General features: G+C 38.3%; 1 protein-coding gene across 1 annotated transcript; it reads right to left on the bottom strand.

Annotated features, from left to right (window-relative positions):
• Positions 1–19,296: 19,296 nt before the first annotated feature.
• LOC146005376 (zinc finger BED domain-containing protein 4-like) lies at positions 19,297–24,583 on the bottom strand. Its single transcript, XM_083144588.1, has 2 exons — positions 24,404–24,583; positions 19,297–19,981 (listed from the first exon to the last, which is right to left on the bottom strand). Exons 1-2 carry the CDS (start codon positions 24,571–24,573, stop codon positions 19,504–19,506), a joined length of 648 nt encoding a protein of 215 aa, XP_083000714.1. The 5' UTR covers positions 24,574–24,583; the 3' UTR covers positions 19,297–19,503.
• Positions 24,584–26,204: the final 1,621 nt, after the last annotated feature.

Genomic DNA, 26,204 nt, shown 5'->3' with positions numbered 1-26,204 from the left:
GAAATAAAAGTGAAAAAAGAAATAGAACTATTTCGAAGAAAAGGCAACGACCAAACGAACTGGTTCGGAACAAAAGCCTCAGCCAGGAATGTCTTCCTGAGCTTTTTTCAGCACCTTTTTCTCCTGCCGCAAGCACCACGGTCGGTTGTTACATTGTCCATTCTCCACAGCGAATATCTGCCCCTCTCCAATGTTAATTTGCAATTCACGCCATTTCTCAGAATCCAAGCGAGCATAATGCACAAGTTCAGCGCTCTCATGCTGGTTTGTTTCTTTCATTTCGAGGAAATGAAAACCTGTTTATAAAATTCAAGTTGGAATTAAATTCTCTTTATGTAATTCTTTTTAATGTTTTGGAATCGGAAACAATAAGCTCATGGATAAATAAGCGCATGAGCTGAAATACAGTTTAAAAAGTATGGCAAAATTGTGTGGGAAGATACAGCAATTGGTGTACCCAAGTAACTGCCGAAGTAGTGTATCAATCCAGAAGAATATATAAGTTTCCTTTCTCATTCAATCGCTAACTAAACTAACTAACTCTCTAAACTTCCATAACCCGAAGGTTCATGGCTGCAGCAACACAGGCCTTCCATCTGTCCCTATCCTGAGCAAAATCTATATACTCCTTTCCATCCCTACCAATTTCCTTTAGGTCCATCTCAACGTTATCTCTCCACCTTCGTCTTGGTCTTCCTACAGGTCTCTTACCATCAGGCTTCCCAACAAGAATTCTCTCCCATTCGTGCCACATGGCCTGCCCACTCACTCACTCACTCTCTCTCTTTCTTTACCTTACACCAGTGGTTCTCAAACTGTGGTACGCGTACCCCCAGGAATAAATGAACGAGCCATCCGATCGGAAGAGAAATGTCGAGAACACCCACACGACATTTTTGCTGCAGATATGTAGAGCAGACTTCATTGTTTCAGCCTTCATAGATTTGACACTCAACAGGAAAATAAGGCTGATTTTGTCATTGACACACTTATCTATGTTTCATGTGTTTTGAAATAAAATACTCGTTCGAAATCAATAATAGACTAAATTTGGAACCGAATCTTCTTTTGAAAGTTTCAAGTGCACAACCAGACACCAAGATACTGTGTCAGGCTATGCAGGCCCATCCTTCTCACTACAAACTCTGAGAATTTACAATAAGAACTCCAAAATTGTTCTTGACAGTTTGTTTACAAATTTACTTCTGTTCTTTACTTTCTTCAATAACTCTAAAAGAAATTATGAAAATTAAAGTTTGCTTTCTACTTCTTAGCATGTATGTGTTTCTCATTTTTATTCTTGTAACTAATCATAAAGATTGTAAACGTAGGAACACCCAATAAAATAATAAACGTAGGATTATATTGTTTATTTGTTTACCATCTTTCCACATACAGCCCGAATGCCATTTTGCTCTATTGGAGATATACTCCTCCAACATACCAAAAACGCCCCACCAATCAAGCAGCCAAAAAACAACAACCCAAAACCCACTATTTGGATAAAACCTTCGGGGGGAGGGGGCTACATTAGACGTTTAGTTACGACTAAAGGGTAGAATGAGAAAAAGGTTTGAGAACCACTGCCTTACACTCACTCAACCATCTGTTTTCTCTCTTTTGTTTTAACTTTTCACTCTCTCTTCTCTCTCTCTGTTTCTTTCCCCCTCATTCTCTCACTTTCTTTTTCTATACCTTTCACTCTATTTCTCTCTCTCTCTCTCTCTCTCTCTCTCTCTCTCTCTCTCTCTCTCTCTGTGTTTCTTTCCCCCTCATTCTCTCACTTTCTCTATCTATACCTTTCACTATCTCTCTCTGTTTCTATCCCCCTCATTCTCTCACTTTCTTTTTCTATACTTTTCACTCTATCTTTCTCTCTCCCTGTGTTTCTTTTCCCCTCATTCTCTCACTTTCTCTTTCTATATATTTCACTCTATCTCCATCTCTCTCTGTTTCTTTCTCCTTCATTCTTTTACTTTCTCTTTCTATACTTTTTACTCTATCTTTCTCTCTCTGTGTGTGTTTTGTTCGAATCCTGGCCTGGGCATGAATGATTCTGAGTGTTCATTCATCAATTTCATCATATTATCCCTCATTCCAATCTTCGCAAATTATCCAAAAGTGGCACAAAAAGCGAAGTAAAATCAATCAAATCAAATTAAACACAAAAATACTTGAAATATTGGCAGATGGCTACAGACAGGTATTATGTTTCTCGTTTCAAATCATAAAATAATGCCTGAATAAATAAATATATTCTGCGCTTTATTCTATATTTACATATTCAGATTCAGATTGTTTTCATGTGCCCTTATATCAAATAGCAATGAGGTCACTACTGAACTCATGCAGACACGGAAATTCACGATTGATTTATCGTGATTGATTGATTTGGATTATTTTACTTCGAATTTCTACCAGTTTTGGCTAATAACGAAGATGATGGTGAGTGATGATATGATGAAACTGATGTAGGGGTCACAGAGAGCACCTATGCCAAGGTCAGTATTCATCGAACCCAGGACACCTGACTTCGTAACACTTCCACGATCAGTACCAGGCTAAAGGAGTGTGTTTGATTTTGTTTCAAATAAGTACTGAAATAATAACTTCAGCTTATACTCCTCTCCGCACCAAGTGTGATTGCAGAAAAATACTATCCTCCTAGCTTCACTTCTGAAAGATACTGTCTTTTTACCTCGCAGTGCTCCGCTAAAACGTTACATCGAGTCTTTTTCCATTATTACTCTTTTGGGATCGGCTGCCCAGCCAGCAACATTCCTGTATTCCACAAAATCATCTTCTTCTTCTCATGGAGTGACAGCCCTGAACCGAGCCTTAGCCTCCGTGATCATCTGCCTCCAATTCTCTCGATTTGCAGCTGCTGCTTCCAACCTTCTTGTTCCTAATATTATTGCAGCGTCTCTTTTTATCGCCTCCTTCCAGCGGTCCCTGGGTCTCCCTACAGGCCTTCTTCCTTCAATTCTTGCTTGCATTACTCTTTTGGGTATGCGTTGATCTTCCATCCGGATTATGTGTCCTGCCCATTCTAGTCTTTTTATTCTGATGGTGGTCGTTAGATCTATTTCATTATATATTCTATACATTTCTTGATTATGTCTTATTTATTCTCCACCTTCCATTTTCATTCACAGGACTTAGAATCCTTCTTAATACATTCCTTTCGAAGGAGTTGATTGTGTTTCCGCCATGTTTATTTAGGGTCCAGGTTTCACTGTCATACCATATTACTGGTCTTAGTATTACTTTATAGAGTTTTCCTTTCATAATGTATATCTTTTTATTTTAAAATTGATATCAAGGAGTAATATACTTTACTTGCTTGATGGATTTTCTTCATTATATCTTCCATTTCCTCATTATTTTCTGTAATCCAGGCCCTTAAATATTTAAATAGTGTGACCACTTCTATTTTTTGAGAATTACTTTTCTTTTGGCTTCCTTCTCTTACTTTTTGTTGTTATCATTACTTTGGTCTATATATGCAGGCCAACTTCCCTTGCGTTCTTCTCTAATTCTTGGAATATTTCTATTGCTTCTTTTTGTATTCGACTTATGATGTTCAGGTCGCCTGCATATCCTACTATTTGTAACATTTTGTGCTCCAATGTTGTATTTGTATTTACTGGTATTTTCCTTATTACGTACTCCAATACCATGTTGAAGAGAATAAGTGCCAGTCCATCTCCTTGATTTAGCCCTACTTTAACTGCAAAATCGTCTGTTGTTCCATGTTGGGCCTTCGTGTGTACCAAAGTCATTCTCGGAAGTCTTATGAGCTTTTGTGGTATTTTAAAGTGTGACATGATTTCGTAGATCTTGTTCCTGTATATGCTATCATATGCTTTCTGAAAGTCAATCAATATTTGTGTTAATGCTAGGTTATTCTCCCAGAAGGTTTCCATTATTTGTGTAACTGTATATATCTGGTCTATTGTACTTCTTCCTTTCCTGAAACCTCCTTGATATTCTCCCAGTATATTCTCTATATGTGGGTTTAGTTTGTCTTTTAGAAGACAAGTAAATATCTTGTATACTATACACAGTAAAGACATTCCTCTATAGTTGTTACATTTCAGTTTACTTCCTTTTTTGTGTATGGGTACTATCCAGCTGCTATTCCATTCATCTGGCATATATTCTTCTTCTCATATCTTTACTATGAGTTTATGTAGACTTGTTGCAAGTTCCTATCCTCCTTGCTTTATTACTTCATTTGTTATTCTATCCACACCTGGGGCTTTCCCATTTTTTAATCCCTTTATAACTTCCTTAGTTTCTTCTAGTGTAGGTGTCTCTATATTGATGTTGATATTTTCCTCACTCTCATGGTATATATCTACGTCTCTATCCTCTTCTTTGAGTTCATTGTCCTCTTTTCCTTTTTCTTCTTTTTCTTTTACGTTCAACATTTCCTCAAAATATTCCTACCATCTCTTGTTTATTCCATGTATGCTTCCAACTAATTTGCCCTCCTTATCTTGTATTAGGTTGGTATTTGTTTATATCCTTCTTTAATATTTTTAATTTCCTTATATGCTGTTCTCAGATAATTTTCTTCACAGTCTTTATGTATTTGTGTTATCTCCTCACTCGAGTATTTTCTCTTTGTTTCGGCATATTTTATCTGCTCTTCTTCTTGCTTCATCATATTCTGATTTCTTCTGTCGAGTTGGTCTACTAATGTACTGTTTATACTTTTCGTTCCTGTTTTTAATTGTTTGTTGACATTGTTCATCAAACCATGGGTTTCTGTTTTCTTTTGGTCTTTCTCCCAGTATTTCTGTTGCTTCTTCTTGGATGCTGTTTCTTATATGTTTCCAATTTTTTTCAATCTCTTCTGTCGCACGATCCTTTCCTTGTGCTTTTTCCCCAAACTTTTCTGATATTTTCCTTTTTAGTTCTTGATTTATTTGATCTTCTTTTAATTTTCCTAAATTTAGTTTTATGTCCTTCTGTTTCTGAGATTTACTGTTCTTCCTTATCTTTTCTCGAAATTTTATTTTTACTAGGAAATGATCCGTCGAGCAACTAGCTCCTCTGTATGCCCTTACATCCATTATGCTGGATGCAGGTCTCTTTTCTATCAATACATGATCTATTTGGTTAACCGTCCTCTTGTCCGGTGACATCCATGTCCCCAGATGTATGTTTTATGTGGGAAACATGTTGACACAATTCTCATGTTTTTGCTGGCTGCAAAATCTATCAGTCGGTTTCCATTATCATTCGATTCTTCATGTATGCTACATTTTCCTATTGTTCCTCCGTACATTTCCTCTTTTCCAATTTTTGCATTAGCATCACCTATGATCTATCATATGTTCTCTCCAATTCTTGGTAGAAGGATTCTTTTATTTGTTCATTCTTCTTCTCTGTTGGTGCATGAATGTTAATTATAGATATGTTGAAGAATGTTGTTTTTAGTCTTAATACACATATTCTATTATTTACCGGTTCAAAATCTAATATTATCTGTTTTAGTTTTTTGCTTACTATAAATGCTACTCCTCCATCTTTTTGATCTTTTTGTCTACCACTACTGAAGATTGTGTGGTTTTTTGTATCCCATATTTTATTGTCTTCCCATCTTGTTTCTTGTATTGCAATCACATCTAATTTATATTCCATTATCTGCATCATCATTGCTGCTAGTGCTCCCGCTCTCAATTGTGATCTAACATTCCATGTGCCCATACCATAATCCATTTTCCTTTGCCATTGTCGTCTTTGTTTGGATTTATTATTCCGAGGCTCGATGATTGGTCTCTGAACAAGAATATTTTTACGGTGCGGGGGGCTTGGCCTCGCGACTAACCCCCAACCTGGAGGACCAGGGGACTTGATTTTGGAGACCCAACTCCTAAGAGATTGCTTTCACCATGGCTTAAGAGATTCTCCTTCCCTCGCAGTAGGTATCCTCACTGTACCTTGGGCGCCGCCGTTATTCTACTTGAGATTTCCGCAGCCTAACCAGATGTGAATCCTGCTGCAGATTCACACCATCCTGACAGGTTTGGTCAAGGTTTCCCTTAGACCCCCCCCCCCCAATCATCACGAACAAATTTAAAGGGCTTTCTATAGCTCGACCACAAGGAAAAAACCTTCCGTCAAAAGCGTTCGCGCATCTTCCCTGCCAATATCGGTGCTCGGGGCAGTGTTGCCAAGCCAGACTTGAAAAAATCGGGAGATTGTTCCTTGGGAAACCAGAAGATCTGCTACAAAATCCGATGATCAAATAGTAGCGGATGAACGACGTTCTCGGGGGCATAGGCGTGCGCACCGGGGGAGGGGGGCAGGGGATGTCCGCAGATTTTTTCCAGCGAGGGGAAACAATATATTTTTATCAGGCGGGTAAACGAGGCATATTACCCCGTAATAATGTTGCCCTCTCAGAAAACGCCACTTGAGTTTGAAATTATCACGTTCATACATCCCTATTATAATAATGGATGTAAATTACTGTGACTGAAATCAACTCATACATCTGAAATAATAGGTACTTTTATGTCAAAATTCATTTTCCAGAAGGGGAGGGGGTGGCGACCATCCTTGCACTTTCTTCTGGACGTCATGCCGCTATATAATTTTGTAGAAAATTAAGTATTTAAGTATAGAATAGTAATTATATTAAGGATAGAAAATTAAGTATTTTCAAGCCGATGAAAGTTGGAAGCAACTACGGGCAAGGGGGTGGATTATTTCCTTTGTAATTGAACTATGCCGCTTCGTTCTCGAGCAAATTTCTTGTTATTAACACTCACATGCTTCATTCGCCAGTTATGATGCCTCTATGTTGCTGCATTCAATATATTGTAGCGTGACGTCGGGTAAGGTACGGGATCGAGTCACGCCGGGACGTAGCTCAGATAAATACAGTAGGTCTTAAGTTTGACTTGGCTAACCACCTCTACCCTTAAGGAGGCTGATGAAGGATTGTTGGGAGCCTGTGTTGTTGAACGCTACTCACCCCTTGCTGTTGGTCTGGCCCTCGGCTTCTGGCGTCGGCGACGGTGACAGGTGTCCGCTGGAGAGATCGAAGATGACGATAAGAGACGGCAGGCAATTCGGCGACTTGTTTTATTCTTGCAGATTCTTCGGTTGGCTTAATCCGGACTGCTATGGACTTCTCGCTTGTTGCCGCCTCGTACTGTCGCGATCTCTCAGCAGGCCGTCGTCCTCTTCTCGTCGATCAGTTTGGTGGTGATATTGGAGCGAAGTGAGAGAGATCGATTTACTGTCTCCAGCGGTTTTATACATTGGATTTGAGTCATAGGTTGTTGGACTTTGCACCTCCACTGTGCACCTGGGGTATCCCTGGATGCAGATGGAAATTTACAGTGGAGGTGCACTCACCGCCGGCGAGGGCCGTTGCCTTGCTGACTGTGCAGAGCCGAGTGGAAAATTCTAGTTGCTCGGCTCTGCATCCGGTGGAATGTGGGGTGAATGAGCGTTCAACTTGCGAGCTTCTGAGCGATGTTTGAGGCAAATTAATGTTTCGACTTTTATGCTCCCAATTCCTTCATCAATATATACATTATATATATACATACATACATACACCCCCCCCCACATGTATAAAATAATTTGCCCACGCTACGAAATTCTACCTAGTAAGCCAAGGACGTTTCACTGTGTCTGTGTCACTTCATCCATTTCATCAGTTTTTCATTCATCCACATTGTCGTACTTACCCGTAGAGACACAAAAGCGACCTAAAATAGAAATAGATTTTCGGGTGGGATAAAATACTACCATCTAAAAATAGTAATCTAGTAATAGTAATAAAATAATAATAATGTCCTAGGACAATTGAGTATCGTTTGGCATAATTTCACAGTTCAAAGAGCACTTTTCATTGCTGAGTGGAGTTCCACTCTACCTCTCCCATCCATGTTTAAGTAAGATGAGCAGGAAACGCGTTTTTGAGCAGGCCGTTGGAGGTTCGATAGCAATAGTTTATTAAGGAATTCTCCAGAGAAATCAATAGGTCTGGCAACACTGACATTGGCCGCGCCGAAGGCTCCTTTACCCCACCCGCCAGCGCAATGAGGTTCTGCGCAGGTTTCTTTCCTTGTGGTTCCACTATAGTAATGTCGTAGCATGTAATCAGACTGTACTTGGTTCGATCCTTGGTGGATGCATAAAGTGGTTCGTTTTCCACTATAAACTGAAGGTCCGGTTCCGTGCACATAAGGACTTCTATGTATCATACTCTACACCAAAATTCTTATGAACCGACCAGTTTAATGAAACATTATGAGTAAACATATATAACATAATACAGTGGAACCTTGATAACTCGAACTTGAGGGGAAGAAGAAAAAATCGAGGTATCAAACATGGGCGTCCGGAAGGGGGGCAAGGGGGGGCCGTGGCCCCCCATGGAAAACGAAAGTCAACCAAAAATTACATATTTCACACATATAATTTAATTTCAGCCACAATAATGTGTGTTAATTATTGCACGAACATGATAAATTCAAATTTAAGCAATGTTTTTTGAGGGATGAACACTATTATTGGGGAAAATATGCCATGTTGCCCCCCCTGAAAAAAAATATCTTCCTTGCCCCTCCCTGGAAAAAATCCTGCGGACGTCCATGGTATCAAAGACATCGACTTACCAAGGTTCGAGTTATTGAGGGCCAAAATCGCCGACTTCGAGTTATAGAGGTCTAAAGCACTAAGCACATTAACAATGATGGTTACATACACGGCAGGGTGGGGGAGTTCAAGTCCTGACACGATTGTTGATCACCTGACATTGTACGTTCCCACCCTACACTTCGATTTATTGAGGTCTGTGCGACTAAAACTTCGAGTTATAGAGGTAATTAGAATTTAACTTCGACTCATAGAGGTTTTTCATACTCTACATTCGAGTTATTGACCTCGAACGGCATCACATGAACTGTACAAAAATTCGTCTTATCAAGGTTTTATTTGAGTTGTTAAGGTAAAATTAGTATTGAGTGTTATGGACAATTCAAAGGGATTACAAAAAAGTCGACTTTTTTGTAGGCTTCCTTCAAGGGCAGTTTTCATTATCCCTGCACGCCCCGGAATAAAATATGGAGTATGAACACTTTTCGTGGAATGTCCCATTTTAGGTGAATATTTTCATACCTTTTGTCTGCTTTTGTCTGTAATGTACATAAATTCTTGCCTAGCGTAAGTGCGGTAACTGTTACATAACGCACATAAGCTTATGGAATGAGGGGAGGACGTTGTCGAGTGGGCTTCATGCAGACAGCAGATGCATGGCGTGGTAAGAAGTCGTCAGCCAGAAGAGAAGCTTGCAATGAGAGCGAGCGTGTGTGTGAAGGCAGAGTTTCCACAAGGCGTGGTTCATATGTGGGATAGACCTGCACGATTTCTCAGATACGGACCTCATTCGACGGTGATGCTTTTCTTTCCATTACGTCTTTTCTTTCGGCAAAAGCTGCAAGTCACGACTCCTGGAGTGCAATGTCTGCTGCGACTGTGAGTGAGCTTCTGGGGATTTTTTCTTCTTCGAGGAATTATGCACTTATTGCTCCCTTCGCCCTGCATGTATACTTCTTGCTTTGGTAGCTTGAGTTATTACGTAACCATGAAGTATAGTGTGCAGTATAGATCCTGAAACGTGGAGGAGGGTGTCTTGGCCGTATTAGAACACAGTGACTTTGTTTCTTCGTGGCGGAGTTGTTAGCACTTCGAGCTATGACGCCAGGGATCCCGAGTTCGAACCCCGGCATGGATGTTTGTGAGTGACCATTCATCCATGTCATCACACATACCTATCTTTGCAAATTAGCCAAAAGTGACACAAAAGGCGAAATAAAATAAAACAAATCAATCAATCAATTTGCACTGATTCTAATAACTTTTACACTTATTCATAATTCCTCATTTTATTCACATTAAATTTCCTCATATTTGCATCAGTAATACAGACATAATTCGTATACCTTTGATCACCAAATGAGAGCCTCCCCGATCGTGCAGTGGTAACATTGTCGCGTTGTAATCAAGGGGTCTTGGATTCGATGCCCGCTGATGGCATATTGTGGTTCAGATCCCACTTTAAACTGTAGGTCCAGTCCCGATTAGCCTGTAAAATGTAATATATAAATTAGTATATAAAATGAACTCATAATATTTTTTTATGAAACGTTTTGCAGTATTCATGCACACGTCTTTGTATTTCGAACTACGAATACTACAATTGTTAAGAAACTCAGTTATTAAGCAGAACCGTTGCTCACTTTGAACATCCGTAGTTCTTATACAAGTTATCTTCTTTCCGCCTCATTTCCTCAATAAGGGGGGGGATTTGCAACTTGGCTATCCTAGGAGGGGTCGCATCGAAAGACACGCCGAAGAGCAGAAGACAATGACCATAGACTATTAAAATTCCTTAATATTGTGATAATAGTGAAATAAAAGTACATTTCAAGTATTTTTACTTACTTACTTCATGAAAGAAGTGTTAGAAGGAAGGAGTTTCTAACGTTTAAATAACTTAACCAGGGTTCAAGTCTGCATGACAGGGGCTGCATTATTTCCTATGTAATTGAACTATCCAACTTCGTTCTCGAGTAAATTATTGTTATTAACACTCGCACGTACTTTAGTTGTTACTTCTATGTGACTGCAGAATAAATTTCCCGTATTGGAAATGAATACATTTTGTGTAGTTGATTTGAATTTGTTGTAGAAATTAGTTTCTGAACAACTGAGATTGGAAATAAAGGGGGCAGAGAACATTGGTGCCATAGAAGTCGGAATTTGTCCAATACGGTGATTTTCGGTGGGTTCTGTTTCGTATGCATTGTTACAATAAAATAGTGAGATGGAATGTTTTCTTTCCCGGGCTGAACTTCCATCAAGGCTATTGCTCCCCTTAACCAGAGGGTCTGCGCATGCCTATGCCGCACCTGCCATTCGTAACTACAAATTGAAGACATTTAGCACACTTACTGCCACGTCGTTCTGCGTTCAAAGTTTTGAAACATAGATCCGATCATTCCTTCCCAGTGGGAAAGCAGAAACGTGCAATGTAACTATCTCATTCGTGTCGAAGCACACGCCAGATATTGCCATGTGGGACGCAGAGGCATCAGAACCATACCGCTATGACCTTCAGACGCAGTAAAAGGGATAATCTCTGGTTCACTGACCAACCACCAGAGAGAGCATAAACCTCAATTCGTTACGTGGCCATTGTTGCAACAAGAGGAAGTTCATCTGCGAACAGTGGAGGGTGTGGCAAGTGAATCTCAATCGCAAGAGGTTGATGTGTCTCCTGACCTAATATTCACAACGTTATAGCACTTGGAAGTACTTGGTTTTTTGTGCCCGTGGAAATGAATTTCGTTGCGGCATTGACTAGGGAATATAAGAATGCAAATTTCATGCAAATTGAGCAAACATTAATTTTCATGGGTTTAAGAATTACCTCATTGTAGAGCTAAAGAACTAAAAACACAGAGAGAGAGAGAGAGAGAGAGAGAGAGAGAGAGAGAGAGGAAGGGGAAGTGATAAAAACATATGGAATGAGAGAGTGTAAAAGAATGAGAGAGAGAGAGAGAGAGAGAGAGAGAAAAGAGCGAATATGTGCTTCCTTGGGTGCTTGTGTGTGTGTGTGTGTGTGTGTGAGAGAGAGAGAGAGAGAGAGACATGAGATAAATATAAAAGACAACAAAAATAAGGGATATTGGAAAAAGAGTTAGTTACTGAATGTGTTTGATAAATAGAGACGATGGATTTTGAAAGAGAAAATTGATTTTTTGTATTTATTGTTTTAAGTATACTTATGCACAGAGAGGCTAATAGGGACTGAACCTACAACTTAAAGTGGGAACCTCATATTCGCGATTAGCAAAGATTGGCCAAAAAGCGAAGCAAAATAATGCAATTCATTCATTCATTGATTCATTAGACCGGATATCCGACCCAGAGCCCTTGATTGTAAGGCAACACACATACACACACACACACACACACACACACAAACTGGTTCCAAAACTGGGGGAAAGGCAGTATATTTCCATTTTGTAGATAAGGCTTAGCATAGTGCGGAGGCAAGAGTGGAGAAAAGGGGGCGCATCGGCCTCCCTTGCCCCCGAATATATATATAAAGTTGTGGCTTGAAACCTCAGTCGTGACTGGAAAGAATGAGCATATATACAGGGAGGTTATTGCAGCATGCCACCGCTTCAGCATCGGCCGCTTGTCGGCCCAGTCATGCAACAGGTGCCGGCAAATTGCGTAACAGATAGCCCGTAACAGAAACCGCTTGTTTTGTAATGTTTCCACTTTTCACAATTACAGTTACAATTACAATTGAAATAAGCACGTACCTTGTCGCACGGATGCAGGAAAAGGTGTCCTCCCAAATACAAATATTTCTGGCACCTTATTTCTGACGTCTAATCTTAGATTAGTCATCGCTACTTTATTCTCAGTTGTCGCGACAGCGCCTGCAGCTTATCGGGGGTTGGGTGAGTTGTCAGCCGCGAGATGGCGCTTCATACTGCACGTGTCGGCAGTGATGCCAACCGTAGGGACATGTCCCTACGCATAGGGACTTTTCACTAAATTTCGCCCGCGTAGGAACGTAGGGACAGATTTTGCCAAATGAGGGAAAACGTAGGTACTTTTTTCAATCTTGGTAAATTACATTTTATGAATTAGTTTATCTGGATACTTTAGCGAGGAGGAGAAAAAAGAACTAACTAACAGATCTCCATCAGAATTTTGGAACATGTTATCGGTTACCAAAAACTTTCAAGGCAAGTTCCTTTTTGAAAACATTTCCACTCTCGCGAAAATAGTGCTAACATTGCCGCATTCTAACGCGGAAACGGAAAGAATATTTTCAATGTTAAGTGATACAAAAACAAAAAAGGGAAATAAAATGGGACCAAAATTGTTAAAGAATGCAGGAAATACAGCATCACCAACCAACATCTATCTCTTCACAGCAGCAGCATGTATGACTTCAAATAACATAATCAACAGTAAACGACTCAACGTTATTCATTAGGGGTGTGCTGGATTCTTTACTTTAAAAAGTCGTTAATTCTCGACGTTTTCTGCCTTGTAAGTTTCTGGAACTTATAGAAAGTTGTAAGTTTTTATTCTAGAAATGCAAAAACAATCACTTAAAGTGAAAATGACTTGTAAAATTCGAGATTTCCAGTGCTTCGGGAAATTTCGAACATTTCCCGTCCAGAAAATTTTCCGACTTGGTCGGGAAATTGCAAATTTTTCAGTCCCGAATGTCGGGATTTAAAAAAATTACCGTCCCGATCCCGTCCCGACCCAAAAAATTCTGTCCAGCACACCCCTATTATTCATTAAGGCAAGAATTTACAATACCGGACCCTTCTGTAATTTCTATGCTACGTCTTATACTCACGAAATAATTATTCGTGATTATATATCTCAAGTTAACATGTTGGGGTGAGGGGGAAAAAATGTTCATTAACGTGTAGAAGTTGTAAAATAAGCTTTTCAATTCTCGCAATGATTCTCCGTATACAAGTATGGTAGCCATATTTGTTGATATGAACAAATTAAAATTAGTTACGCTGTCTACAGCGTTGCCACACTGTTGATTTCATACTTGGAGAGCATGGATCGTGTAAGAATGGCGGAAGAGAACAGTAAAAAAGTTGTTAATGTTGTACAGATTGTTAGGTGGAGTGTGCAGGAGGATGGCTGTGGGCTAATTAATAAACTTATGGATTTCAGTATATTGCCCAAAGAACGTGCTTACATGTGACAGCGACAATCACGATGTAGAAGAACTGATTTGATTACAGGTAAATTTGGCAACAGTACATCAATCATAAAATTGCAGGATACGAAAATGGCCTTCGATGATGAACGTTTGCCGTTAAAGTGCTACGAAAATAATATTTTTTATCGGTTCGTAATCACAATTACCGCAAAACCATTCAGGAATAGCCCCACTGACCATTCTCGGTAAGTTTAGGTTAAGTTAGGTTAGGCAAACATAGTTAAAATTTGGGCTCGAAAAAAACATGCACGGGTAGCCCAACAAACCATTGACGGATAGCCCCACGAACCATTCAGGTACGGTTAGGTTAGGTTAGGATAGGCAAACATAGTTAAAATTTGGGGTCGTAGTAATATCAGGAATGTATATTTCGTTTTTTAAGTATTGGAAACACAAAATCTTCCGGTAAATAATAAGCAATCGTGCCGATCGCGGACCACTCAATGTCACTTATTTTGCAATTTCTACACGTGACCCCCCAAATTTTAACTTCAAATTCGTGATTAGGAGGCCTCAATTAGTGAGTATGCGAAATATTACAAAAAATCGGGGAGAGGTCCTGTATTGTAAATTCGCTCCTTCATTAATTGTGGAAGCACCGAGCAGAAAGATTTGGTAAGTAAATGTGTATATTTTATCTTCTGTTTGCATGCTCATGAGGTGTTTTTTTTTTAGTCACTTTACTTGGCGTAGGGACATTTGGTCAGTTGTAGGGACATTTTGACTACGTCTGTAGGGACATTGCCGATAAATGGTTAGCAACACTGTCGGCTACCAGACAGTGAGTCTACGCTCATTCATGTTCACTTCTTTTCGCGTTTATCAGTACGCGTTTTGTTTATACTGTGTTATTGAGTTGGTGTGCTAGTGCTTTATTGTGTGTTAATTGTTATTCATTCATTACTTATGTCGTTAAACAAATATAGTCTTGAACATAGAGTTTTTATGTACGATAATTACGTGAAAACGAATTCTTGCAGAAAAGTGGTCAGGGATTACGATAGACAGGATCTCTTGAACCTAAGAAACGTGTTGTATTGCTGTTGAAGGAAGTCATTTTCAACATCTCTTATAACACAGGAGGTTAGTGATCATCATTATTATTACTTTTAAATATCATTTTACGCTTTCGGTTTGCTTTATGCGCCGGGATGCTGTCTTCCCTTTCTGTCAACTGAGGATAAAGTAGCGATGTCTAATCTAAGATTAGATGTCAGAAATAAGGTGCCGGAAATATTTGTATTTGGGAGGACACCTTTTCCTGCATCCGTGCGACAAGGTACGTGCTTATTTCAATTGTAATTGTAACTGTAATTGTGAAAAGTGGAAACATTACAAAACAAGCGGTTTCTGTTACGGGCTATCTGTTACGCAATTTGCCGGCACCTGTTGCATGACTGGGCCGGCAAGCGGCCGATGCTGAAGCGGTGGCATGCTGCAATAACCTCCCTGTATCTGTATCTCTATAGAATCTTCTTTCTAAGTTAAAATTTGAGCCTATTCCTATCAATAGCGCGAGAAAATTAACTGGATTTAACCATTATCCTTATTAACGGTACACAAATGAAACAGTCCAAGGTAAAGAATACGTAACTTTCATTCGATTGAATTCCGGAAGTCATGTAAGTTGGAACAAATAAAGAATTGGTTTATTTGCTGATGAAACCACATTGCACGATTCATCACTATACTTCCTCCTGAATAGTAAGGAAGTAAATGCCATTGGTCGAAGCAGATGATACTTAGATATAAATAAATGATCAACAGCGATGTTTCACAATCAATATCGCTACAGCAACAAGTTAGACAAGATGAAGACTGTAAGTTCATAGCTAAAAGAATCCTGATTATTTAGAAACAGATTCATAACTAAAAAATAATATCAGCCGAAAAATGTAACAATATTTGATACAAAGTGCGGAGTTCTTTTTGAGTCAGCTTTTATTATGCACAGGTAGGCGAATCGGGAATGGATCTACATTTTAAAATTTTACAATTTAAAATCCAGAGATTCCGAGGACAGAGCATAGGACTTTCGGAGATCAAAGAAGGCTGTAATTCAGCGTTCCTTCTTCAAGAAAACATCCTGAATATGTTTCCAGCTGAACCAGAATATACATTGTGCAACGATTTGGACCAAACCCACATTGAAAATTGCTAATCAAGGAGTTCATCTCTAAGAACTTGATGAGACGCTTATTGATCATGCGCTCTATCAGCTTGCACACACACAGCTAGTAAAGCGATCGGCCGGTAACTAGTAACTAGTGTGCGATCTTCGCCGGGCTTCAGGATGGGAACAATAATAGCATCTCCTTCGGTGATGAGGGGAAGAAATCCTCAAACCAGAGCCTTTAAAGGTAGATAAAAAGAACGGAAAGTAAGAGAGTGGATTTCAAGAGACAATGGTTCTGGTATCAACATTCCGGAAAACCTGAGTGTTCTGTGATAATGCTACTGCTACTTTGTCATGGTCACACATTAATTTACATAGATGTTAAACTAAGAGTAAAATTAATAGAAAACTTAGAAAATAACAAAAATAAAATACAAATAAGAAAATGTAAAATTATCCCTGAGCTCAAAACGAGAAAAGAAGATATTAAGATATCTTCGGATTTTCCATATTAAATGAAGGATCCAGCCAGCACAACATTTCTCGACTTTCACAATGCAAAGGGTAAACGAATATATCCATTTGATTACATCATTACATCCTCAGTTGGTTTGTCCAGCCTATCAAACTGGCAAACGTTAAATGTGAAAAATATTCAATGATATTCTACAATGCCACTAACGATATGAACCCATTTACAGTATGTACGTACAATCAAAATAAAAATAAAAGATGAAAAGAGAATAAGATACTATTACAACAATTCCTTTTACTGTAAACAGTCTCCTTGAAATAACACAATAGATAATGAACAGTATATGGGAAAGAAGGTATTTATTGTGACAGAAAGGGAAAAAGTGCATTCAAAACAGGAAAAATTCGGGAACTAATTCATAACGAGCTGCAATTTGGTATATAACATCTCAGTAGCATTAGTAACAATATAGCAAAACTCCCCGGCGATCACCCTTATGCTATGTCCGCCATATTGGAAAATGGCGGACAATGAAAGTGTTAATGAAATAAGGGAACTATAATTCATAACAAGCTGAAATTTGGTATATACCATCCTAGAGACATTAGTAAAAACATACCCCGCCGATCATCACGCCGCTAGGTACGCCATATTGAAAAATGGCGGATATATTCCAGATTTCACTAACTAAAGAACTAATTGACAATAGCTTGCTGTTGGATATATATCTTTCTTATAACTCTACTAATATCAATAACAACATGTTAAGTTTTCTGCAGATCATTGACACGGTAGGTGACGGCGCCATATTGCAAGCACGGTGGATAAATTCAATATTTCGCATGAGAATGGAATTCACTTGTAACAGAATGGAATTTGATAAATGGGTTTGGTATGTAAGGTATGACAATATTCTTTAATATTTGCCCTCTCATCAGGCAGGCTGTTGTTTCACGTGTCACGTTCTGTTCACAAACTACATCAGATTGTCACTACGGTAATGCACTCCTGTAGGTAACACACCACAAAAGACATATTTGTTGGTCATCGACATCTTCTCCATTGTCTTCTCTGGAAACACTGAAAACAAGTATGAAATTCGTACAGGAAACATCTTGGCAAGAGGCACATAATCTGAAACATTTTAAACTTTCTTGCATGCAAGTACATTCTTCATTACAGTTTTTGGTACATCCTTACGCAATGAAATTCAGTATATCGTTTGGTACAGGATTTCAATCTTGAATTCCTTTTTGCTACAAACTTATCTCGTTTGAAGCTATTAAGAGACGTCCTGTTCGGACGCTAAGAGGAAGAGTTCTCTAGCTTTTGTAATTGCGTCTGGCATTACCATTGCCGAATTGTTATTTAAAATTGGCAAGTGTATATAGTGTATTTGTTAAAACTTTATTTCTTTGTTTGAATAAAGAGGAAACAGTATCGAATCCACTGGCTGAATGAAGGAATAAAATGTGGTTCTTGGCTGAGAAACACGGATTATGCTGAACTGTAAATACTTTATGGTATAGTACCTTGCCAAGATTCTATAAGAAAAAATAACAACAAAGAAAAACACATTATGTACTGAGTGAGTTAAGGCAGGGAGAATAAATATCAAGCAGATCGGTACCTTAGAACCTCTAATACTGTGTACAGTGGCAGGTTGAACGATTAGAGCGTCAGTATCGCCAGGGCAAAGTTTTACAGGAACTCTTGCCTCTACTAACTTTGAAGATAGGCGAGTAATAAATCTGGATTTGTTTCTATTATTTCTTAGAAACTCCATTTGACTGTCGAGAAAATCAACTGCCACCTGAAACTATACGATCAAGTTATAGTCCCTGGCACTACTTTGATACCACTTGCTCCCAGAGATATACTGAATTTAATTTCATGAGGATCTACTTAAAACTGTGATGGAGAATGTATCTGCATGCAAGCAGATTATGTGTCCCATACCAAGATCTTTCCTGTACGAAATTCATTCTTGTTTTCAGTGTTTCCACAGAAGATAATGGAGAACATGTCGATGACCAACATGACAACGATGAAAGCGACTAACTCTGATTCAGATATGTCTTTTGTGGTGTGTTACCTACAGGAGTGCATTACCATAATGACAATCTGATTTAGTTTGTGAACAGAACGTGACACTTGAAAACAACAGCCTGCCTGATGAGAGGGCAAATATTAAAGAATATTGTCATACCTTACATACCAAACCCATTTATCAAATTCCATTATGTTACAAGTGAATTCCATTCTCATGCGAAATATTGAATTTATCCACCGTGCTTGCAATATGGCGCCGTCACCTACCGTGTCAATGATCTGCAGAAAACTTAACATGTTGTTATTGATATTAGTAGAGTTCTAACAAAGATATATATTCAACAGCAAGCTATTGTCAATTAGTTCTAGTTAGTGAAATCTGGAATTTATCCGCCATTTTTCAATATGGCGTACCTAGCGGCAGGATGATCGTCGGGGACTTTTGGTATGTTGTTACTAGTGTCTCTAGGATGGTATATACCAAATTTCAGCTTGCTATGAATTATAGTTCCCTTATTTCGTGAAAACTTTCGTTGTCCGCCATTTTCCAATATGGCGGACTTAGCGTACGGGTGATGGCCGGGGACTTTTGGTATGTTGTTACTAATGTCTCTAGGATGGTATATACTAGGGATGGGACGATATGAAATTTTTACCGATACCGATAAAGTACCGATATGAAATTTACCGATACCGATAACCGATATTCTACCGATCCGATATAAAGTAGTCGCTGTGTGGAGTGGTCAACTCGCAATCTCAACACCTTGTGCATGGTGTTCCTTCAATACAAAGTAGCAAGTATAGGAAAATTGGAATAATATACAGTCCTTCAATCAATATCTGAGAAAAATGTAAGTTATATTTAGAAATATTGATAAAAATACATCTATTAACTACACATATATAATATGCACTGTCTATCAACAAACTCTGGGGTATTGCATTGTTTACATTGATCTGAAAAATAAAAAATCAATTTTAATCACATTTAACATGCAGATATTTCAATTGGTTTTTCTTGAATGGAAAGAGAAATAACACAAACTAGTCCCACTTGAAGTCTACAACTGGCAGGTTCTTATTCAAAAATGTAAGTTGCTGAACCTTCTGTGGATTCAGTCTTGTGCGGTTTTTGTTGCAGATATATCCTGCTGTGCTGAATTGTCTTTCAGACGAAACTGAAGATGCTGGCACACCTAGGTATTTATTTGCCAAGTTTCTCAGAAGTGGATACTTGGTGTTTCCTTCCCAATAACCAAGGGCACTGTTACTGTGAGATATCAATGGTTCATTGAAGAAAGAGTCCATTTCAGCTTCCAGAGGAGATGTGGAACGTGTTTCACTATGGGTACACTCTTCAAGAAGTTGGGTACAAATACCCCAAAGTCCATATTCAGCATTGGACTGACTTGAAATCTGTTCATCATGGTTTCCACCAGTTTCCGTACATGAGGTAGAGGCTTCAAACTCTTGCTGTAGCAACTCTTTTACTAGAGTCGACTGTGATGCTTCTCTAAAAATCCTGTAAAATGAAATGAAAAAACTTTACTTCTGATGTGTATGAGCATGTACATTAGAAAAATGAACTTTTGCAATAATCCTACACTGAAAACTGCATTAATACTGTCCACACTTACTAATTTGAATTAGAAATTGAAAGACGTGTTAAATCATAATATTTTTGTTGGGTGGTGTATTTCAGATTTTATTTTGAGGGAACTAGTTCTATTTTTCAACAACCATTACTACAACTTCATCCCAGGGATGGAAACTAGTCAGTCAAAATTACTGACTTAACTCACCACAATACTGAAAAAAAACCTGCCTAATTACTGACTAGTTTAATTAAGGCCTAGCAATAAATTAGCCCTTTAAAAGAAATGGGCTTTACTTAGCCACCAGATCCCCATACAAGCCTTTACATGTTGTTTTTTTTTAATTAGAAAAATGCTTTAGAATACTGGAAACAGTTTTGGAAAGTAAATTTGAAGCATGGAGAAGCTAAGTAGCACAGTTAAAAGCTTCAAAAGCATTATTTACCAGATAAAGTAAGATTTGAAAAGTAGTGTACATGATTGTTTGCACTTCACAGTGAGAAGTTGTTCTCGGTTTACTCACGTCTTGGATACATAGTTCTATCATTATTTTTTTTCATGTGAGGCTCAACAGAGGGTTTTGTGCTTTACACTGAATCTTACGTGATCAGATGCTGAAATCATTTAGGGACATTTTAATACTAATAGCCCTAAACCTGAAACACCTAACCTAACAATGAAAGCATGGTAAGAATTTACTATTCCACAAACACATGTAACTTCTTAGTTTAGTCACTTTTAACATTCGTACTTATGTATCTGCTTCGCGGAACATTCTTGAAGGTGTATTCTCATTTTTTTTCATGAAAGTAATTTCAATTTTTCACATTACGAGTACTTCTTTATTTACGTAAGAAACAGTATGGCGCATACACCTTCGTACATCATCGCGAGTCGTGCTTGTATTTTGTCGATGCAGTGTTTCCAACCTTCGTAACCAAAAAATACTCATGAAGTTTTTATTTTTTTAAGCTTCTTCACATTATTTTACGAACACAATTTTAACTATGCTTGCCTAACCTAACCTTGCCGGAAATGGTTCGTGGGGCTATGCATGAATGGTTTCTGGGGCTATCCATCAATGGTTTGTGGGACTACTGTTTTTCAAGTACCCAATTACAAAATCCAGTGGATCTTTCACACCCGGTATGAATTTCACCACGCATCCATGATACATCATCTTTTCGGAAAACATCAGCATGGTTGGAAACCCTGCAATCAACAAAACACAAGCATGACAATCTACGGAGGTGTACGCGCCAAAGGCTATTGTGCGTCGAAGAATTACTTTTCAACAAAAATAATGGATTTCCGCTATGATACATTCCCACATGACAGAAAACACTTTCCAGACGTTAGACAATGCTACAGGAACTTATTACCGTAAGTAGTTTCTTGTGCAAAAATGAAGAAATCTGTTTGTGGAATAGTAAATTAGTACCGAAAGCATTTAGGTGTGTTCTATTAATGCTAAGAGTCCAAACCTGACTCACCTAACTGAAGAAAAGCATTTTGCAATGTAATTAATACCTCTTTGTACCCCAAGCACGTGAAGTAGATAGCAGCAGCCCAGATATACATATGAAAAGTGTAAATGAATGGTTGCTCATAAATACCAATGGCGTACCATGAGCATTTCGAGTGGGAATGCCAAGTCCAAAGTCCTTTTTGCCTAATAGATTACTTATGGGATTATTCAATATAAGCATTGTCTATTTGAAAGCAAAGTTTCATTGTGTTGCCTGAAGTTAGGCAGCTTCTGATAAAACATGATCCAGGCATATTTAAATGCTAGCAAATGAGATGCCTCACCATGCAACAAAGGTTTGTAAGACTGGTATTTTATAGCATTTTCTAATTAGGTTGTTCAACTCAGAACACCATACGCCATTCAGAGTCTTTTGCCCAAAAGATAGTACATGTGTAGCAAAACAATATTCTGTTTCTCTCAGCACACCCAGCTAACCAAGGAAACATTTCGGCATGATGCAAGTCATAAAAAAGCCTACCAGAATCATAAGCACTTCTAGAACAATAGTAGACGCATTATTATTGTGGATGATCTAACAATTGATTGATGTGGTTTATTTTACTTACTTTTTAACATTTTAAAGTAATTTCGTCCACAGATCAAAGAGTTTTGAAACAAATGCACAACACTTCCATTGACAAAATATAAAGGATTTAGATAGGATTAAAAATAAAATTTCATGATGATATATTAGTTTTGTAGGTTAAGTGGTAGAGCTGCCACAGGCTGAACTTCGCCCATGAATAAATAATCTCTATGTCTAGCCGTTCATATCACGAGGACTGAAAACTCTTGACGAAAACTTTTTTTTTCGCATCGCTGTTTGTGCGATAAATTACACAAAGAAGTTATAATATTGGAGTTTGGTAAAGTTATGTGAGTCATATTGGGTATTGTAGCATCACACAACACGAGCGCATATGGCACAAGGTTCAGATTCCACTTTAAACTGCACATTCAGTACCAACTAACCTTTCTGTGCATAAAGTGAACTTAAAACAAACTCAAGAAGTAATGTTCTGCTGTGGTCAAATGCAGGAACAAAAAAAAAATCAGAAACTGCTGTATTGTATTTTTTTGGTACTAGTTTACTATCCTTCGGACAGATTTCTTCATTTCTACAGAAGAAACTACTTAACGTAATAAGTTCCTGTAGCATTGTCTAACATCTGGAAGGTGTTTTGTGTGATGTGGGAATGTTTCATAGCGGAAATTCAACCATTGACGCATAGCCCCACGAACCATTTCCGCTAAGGTTAGGTTAGGTAGGGTCACAATGGGTTACAATAGTTAAAAATTGGTTTCGAAAAAAAATATGCGTAGCGCCACACACCATTCTCGCATAGCCCCAGACACCATTCTCACATAGCCCCACAAACCATTTGCGGAAACGTACGTTCTTCAGTTACAAAAACACTTTTTAAAAAAAAATTGATCAAAAAAACGTGAATACACGTTAAAAAATGATCCGTGAAGCAGATAGGTAAGTAGAAATGTCAATAATTGACGAAACTCAGAAGTTATAGGTGTCCGAAGGATAGTAAACATTTACCATTTTTTTTTATTTAGCACTGATTTATTGCCAGTTTTGGCAAATTGCCTTAATGAAGGCATAATTCAGAAATATATATATTTTTAAAAAAATCAGAAAAAAAGGAATTTGTGTATGATGACTGTTTTGATAATTTGAAGCCAAACTTAACTTCCAATTATTTACCAGTCACAATTTTGGTACTTTGAGACGTAACCTAATTCTTCTTGCTATTTGCGGGCATTATTTGCTGGGTTCTGATTAATAATACATAAAGTGACACCTTAGATAGCAGATACCTTTTTTCTATTCTTAATACATTTTGGAATTGGCTAGACTCTACTTTACGTCCTTATTGCCTTTTGGTGGTAACCGATGGGAGTTAACAACACTGCAGGTTCGTCTTTGTGTCCGCATTGTGAATGCATGTGCTTTGCTCATTTGCGTTCGCGGGGCATTGTGCGTGTGTATGATGCATGAAGAAGAATAGGTTCCTAAAAACTTGTAGATAGTGTAAAATACGTTTATCCCCAGTAATAATTTAGTCCATTGCTCAAAACCGTGCTTGCAGACAGCCGGCATCTCTTCGGGTAAGTACTTTTTTCTTTTTATACTTTCTGTTCACTATAGCCCCCGAAACCATGCATGGGTAGCTCCACAAACCATTCATGTTAGCTCCAAAAACCATGCACGGGTAGCTCCACGAACCATTCACGGGGACGAGGTATGCCTACGAGGTTAGGTAAGGCCTGTTACATTAGGTTCCATTAGCACTCATTTCCCTTCTAAATATGTGCTTCATCATCGAAAAATTTCCTCAGTACGTTCAATTACTCATATCCGAACAATATCCCTTTTGGTATGACTTGAGATGACCGGACCCCTCTCCGATTTTCTTCATATTTGACATACTCACTAATTGAGGCCTCCTAACCTTATTTTTGCTTATTTTGCAATTTCTAGATGTTCCCGACAAATTTTAACTTCAGATTCGTGATTAGGAGGCCTCAATTAGTGAGCATGCCAAATACGAAGAAAATCGGAGAGGGATCCGGTCATATCAAGTCGTTCCTCAGTTTTTATCAATTTCCTCCTCCAGGTAATTTAAGTTGTTGAATTCCTTATACAATAAGCTTTCCAATGATATATGACACGTATTTCTTAGGAAAAGGACATAAAGTAGAGTCTTACCTTGGAAATATGCAAAGGAAAAAAGAACAAATTTTGTAAAAAAGTGACAGGTATATAACAGAGAAGGTCCTTGTAAAGTTACTGATTTTTGCTTACCTTAATTTGTAGCGAGGATCCAGACTTGTTGCCTTCATGTAGACTTCTTTTGTCCCAGGCTGAAGTTCTTGAAATCGACGTTCTAGTGTTGATTTCAAATCTTCTGCTAAGTTCCTCACTCGGCGTTCAGATGCAAAACTGTTCATTGCCTGTACAACACTGTTCTTCATTGGGATTATATCTGATATCGATGTGCTATTACTGTTACATGATACAGTAGCTTCATGGAATATTTTCAACACCTTTACCAAACTCTCGATTAGGGTCCACTGTGATGACGATATTTCGACTGGGAGTGACAAAGATGATGTTACAATTGTTACAGAAAGTCTTTGTTCAAAGAAACGCTCCAACATAAGATACGTTGAATCCCATCTAGTGGGAACATCTTGGATTAAACTATGAGCTGGAAGTCCTAGATTTTCTTGGGTTTCCTTTAATTTTCTGGAGTCTTTTGGTGACATATGAAAGTGCGTTGCTATTCTCTTTACAATTTTAATAACCGAAGATATTTCAGTTTGACTTAGGCACTGGTTGACAACAAGCTGAAGCAAATGTGCCATGCATGGTATCCATATAGGTAATGGATCATCCAACAAACCTGCAGCACGTTTCATGTTGGGAGCATTGTCTGTAATGATTACTTTTACTGCCGAGGAAATTCCCCATTTATTAAAACATTCTTTGAGGTTTTCTGCAATATTGAGTCCAGTGTGACTTGTGCCACTGAAAGGCACTACTTCAAGATTTAAATTTATTAATTTAAAATTTGTGTCTATAAAGTGTGCTGTCACACTCAAAAAATCTTGCCCAGCAATTGAGGTCCACACATCTGTTGTTACAGCAATGAATGTACAAGTTTCCAGCATTATATGGACCTTCTGTGATACACGTTCATACATTTTAGGTATCAGTGAGGAAGACAATGCCTTCCGATTAAGTATCTGATACCGTGGTTCTAAAAAGTTGACAAACCTTCGAAATCCATCCTTTTCTACCGTTTGCATCGGTAACATGTCCAGAACAACCATTTCACATATTTTTCTATCAATTGCTATTGATTTTGGGTCATTTCTTGAATATTTTTTTTTCTTGTTTAACAAAGAGTCTATTGTCGGCTGCATGGTAAGTTTTGAATTGGTTTTTTGATATCCTGATAGCGTTTCACGGATAGCAAGAACAGATGAACTTGGGCCAGGTGTTGGTTCAAAAACATCACATTGCACATGCGGTACTTTATCTTCTTTTTCAGCATTATTTTCCCCGGAACTAGAGTTCTCACTTTCAGCAAATACTTCTTCACTATATAAATCTTTCAGCTTTCTCAGATGTGGAAGACATCGTTTCAAATGATATTGCATGTTAGACGTGGTATATGATTTTGTCGACTTCCCGCCTCTAGAAATTTCGGCAGAACAATGTTGACACACAACTTTAGAAACATCGGTTATTTTAATTTTAAAATGTTTCCACACTGTACTCTTCTCTTTTGGCATGTCTCTACGCAGAAACTTAACACAAAACAAAAAAAAAAAAAACCACACACAACAAAAAACGAACTTGGATAACTAGACACAAAAGTAGTGACGCGATGTATTCAACACGATGCACACAAACAAAGAGAGAGTAAAGAGAGCAGCAGGCCGAGTGAGCATGCAGCACAGTTGAGACAGTGTTTCCAACAACTGGACTGCAAAATTCGCTATTGTCGCTAGATCGGATATTTAAGTGTGTGCGGGATGGGGAATTTTTTTTAACCTACGAAACGAATGTTCTGGGTGGGTAAAAATTTTCCATTTTT

The sequence above is a fragment of the Lepisma saccharinum genome, chromosome 23 (assembly GCF_977018435.1).
Source record: "Lepisma saccharinum chromosome 23, izLepSacc3.1, whole genome shotgun sequence".
In the NCBI taxonomy this organism is placed as follows: domain Eukaryota; kingdom Metazoa; phylum Arthropoda; class Insecta; order Zygentoma; family Lepismatidae; genus Lepisma; species Lepisma saccharinum.
This window is presented reverse-complemented; position numbering and strand designations above follow the sequence as displayed.

Bases quoted from the DNA above. Each gene is read 5' to 3' on its own strand.
- LOC146005376 (XM_083144588.1), bottom strand. From the start codon at position 24,573: ATGAAGAACAGTGTTGTACAGGCAATGAACAGTTTTGCATCTGAACGC. The intron at 19,982-24,403 runs GTAAGCAAAAAT...TTCATTTTACAG, and splicing joins GATCCTCGCTACAAATTAAG to GATTTTTAGAGAAGCATCAC.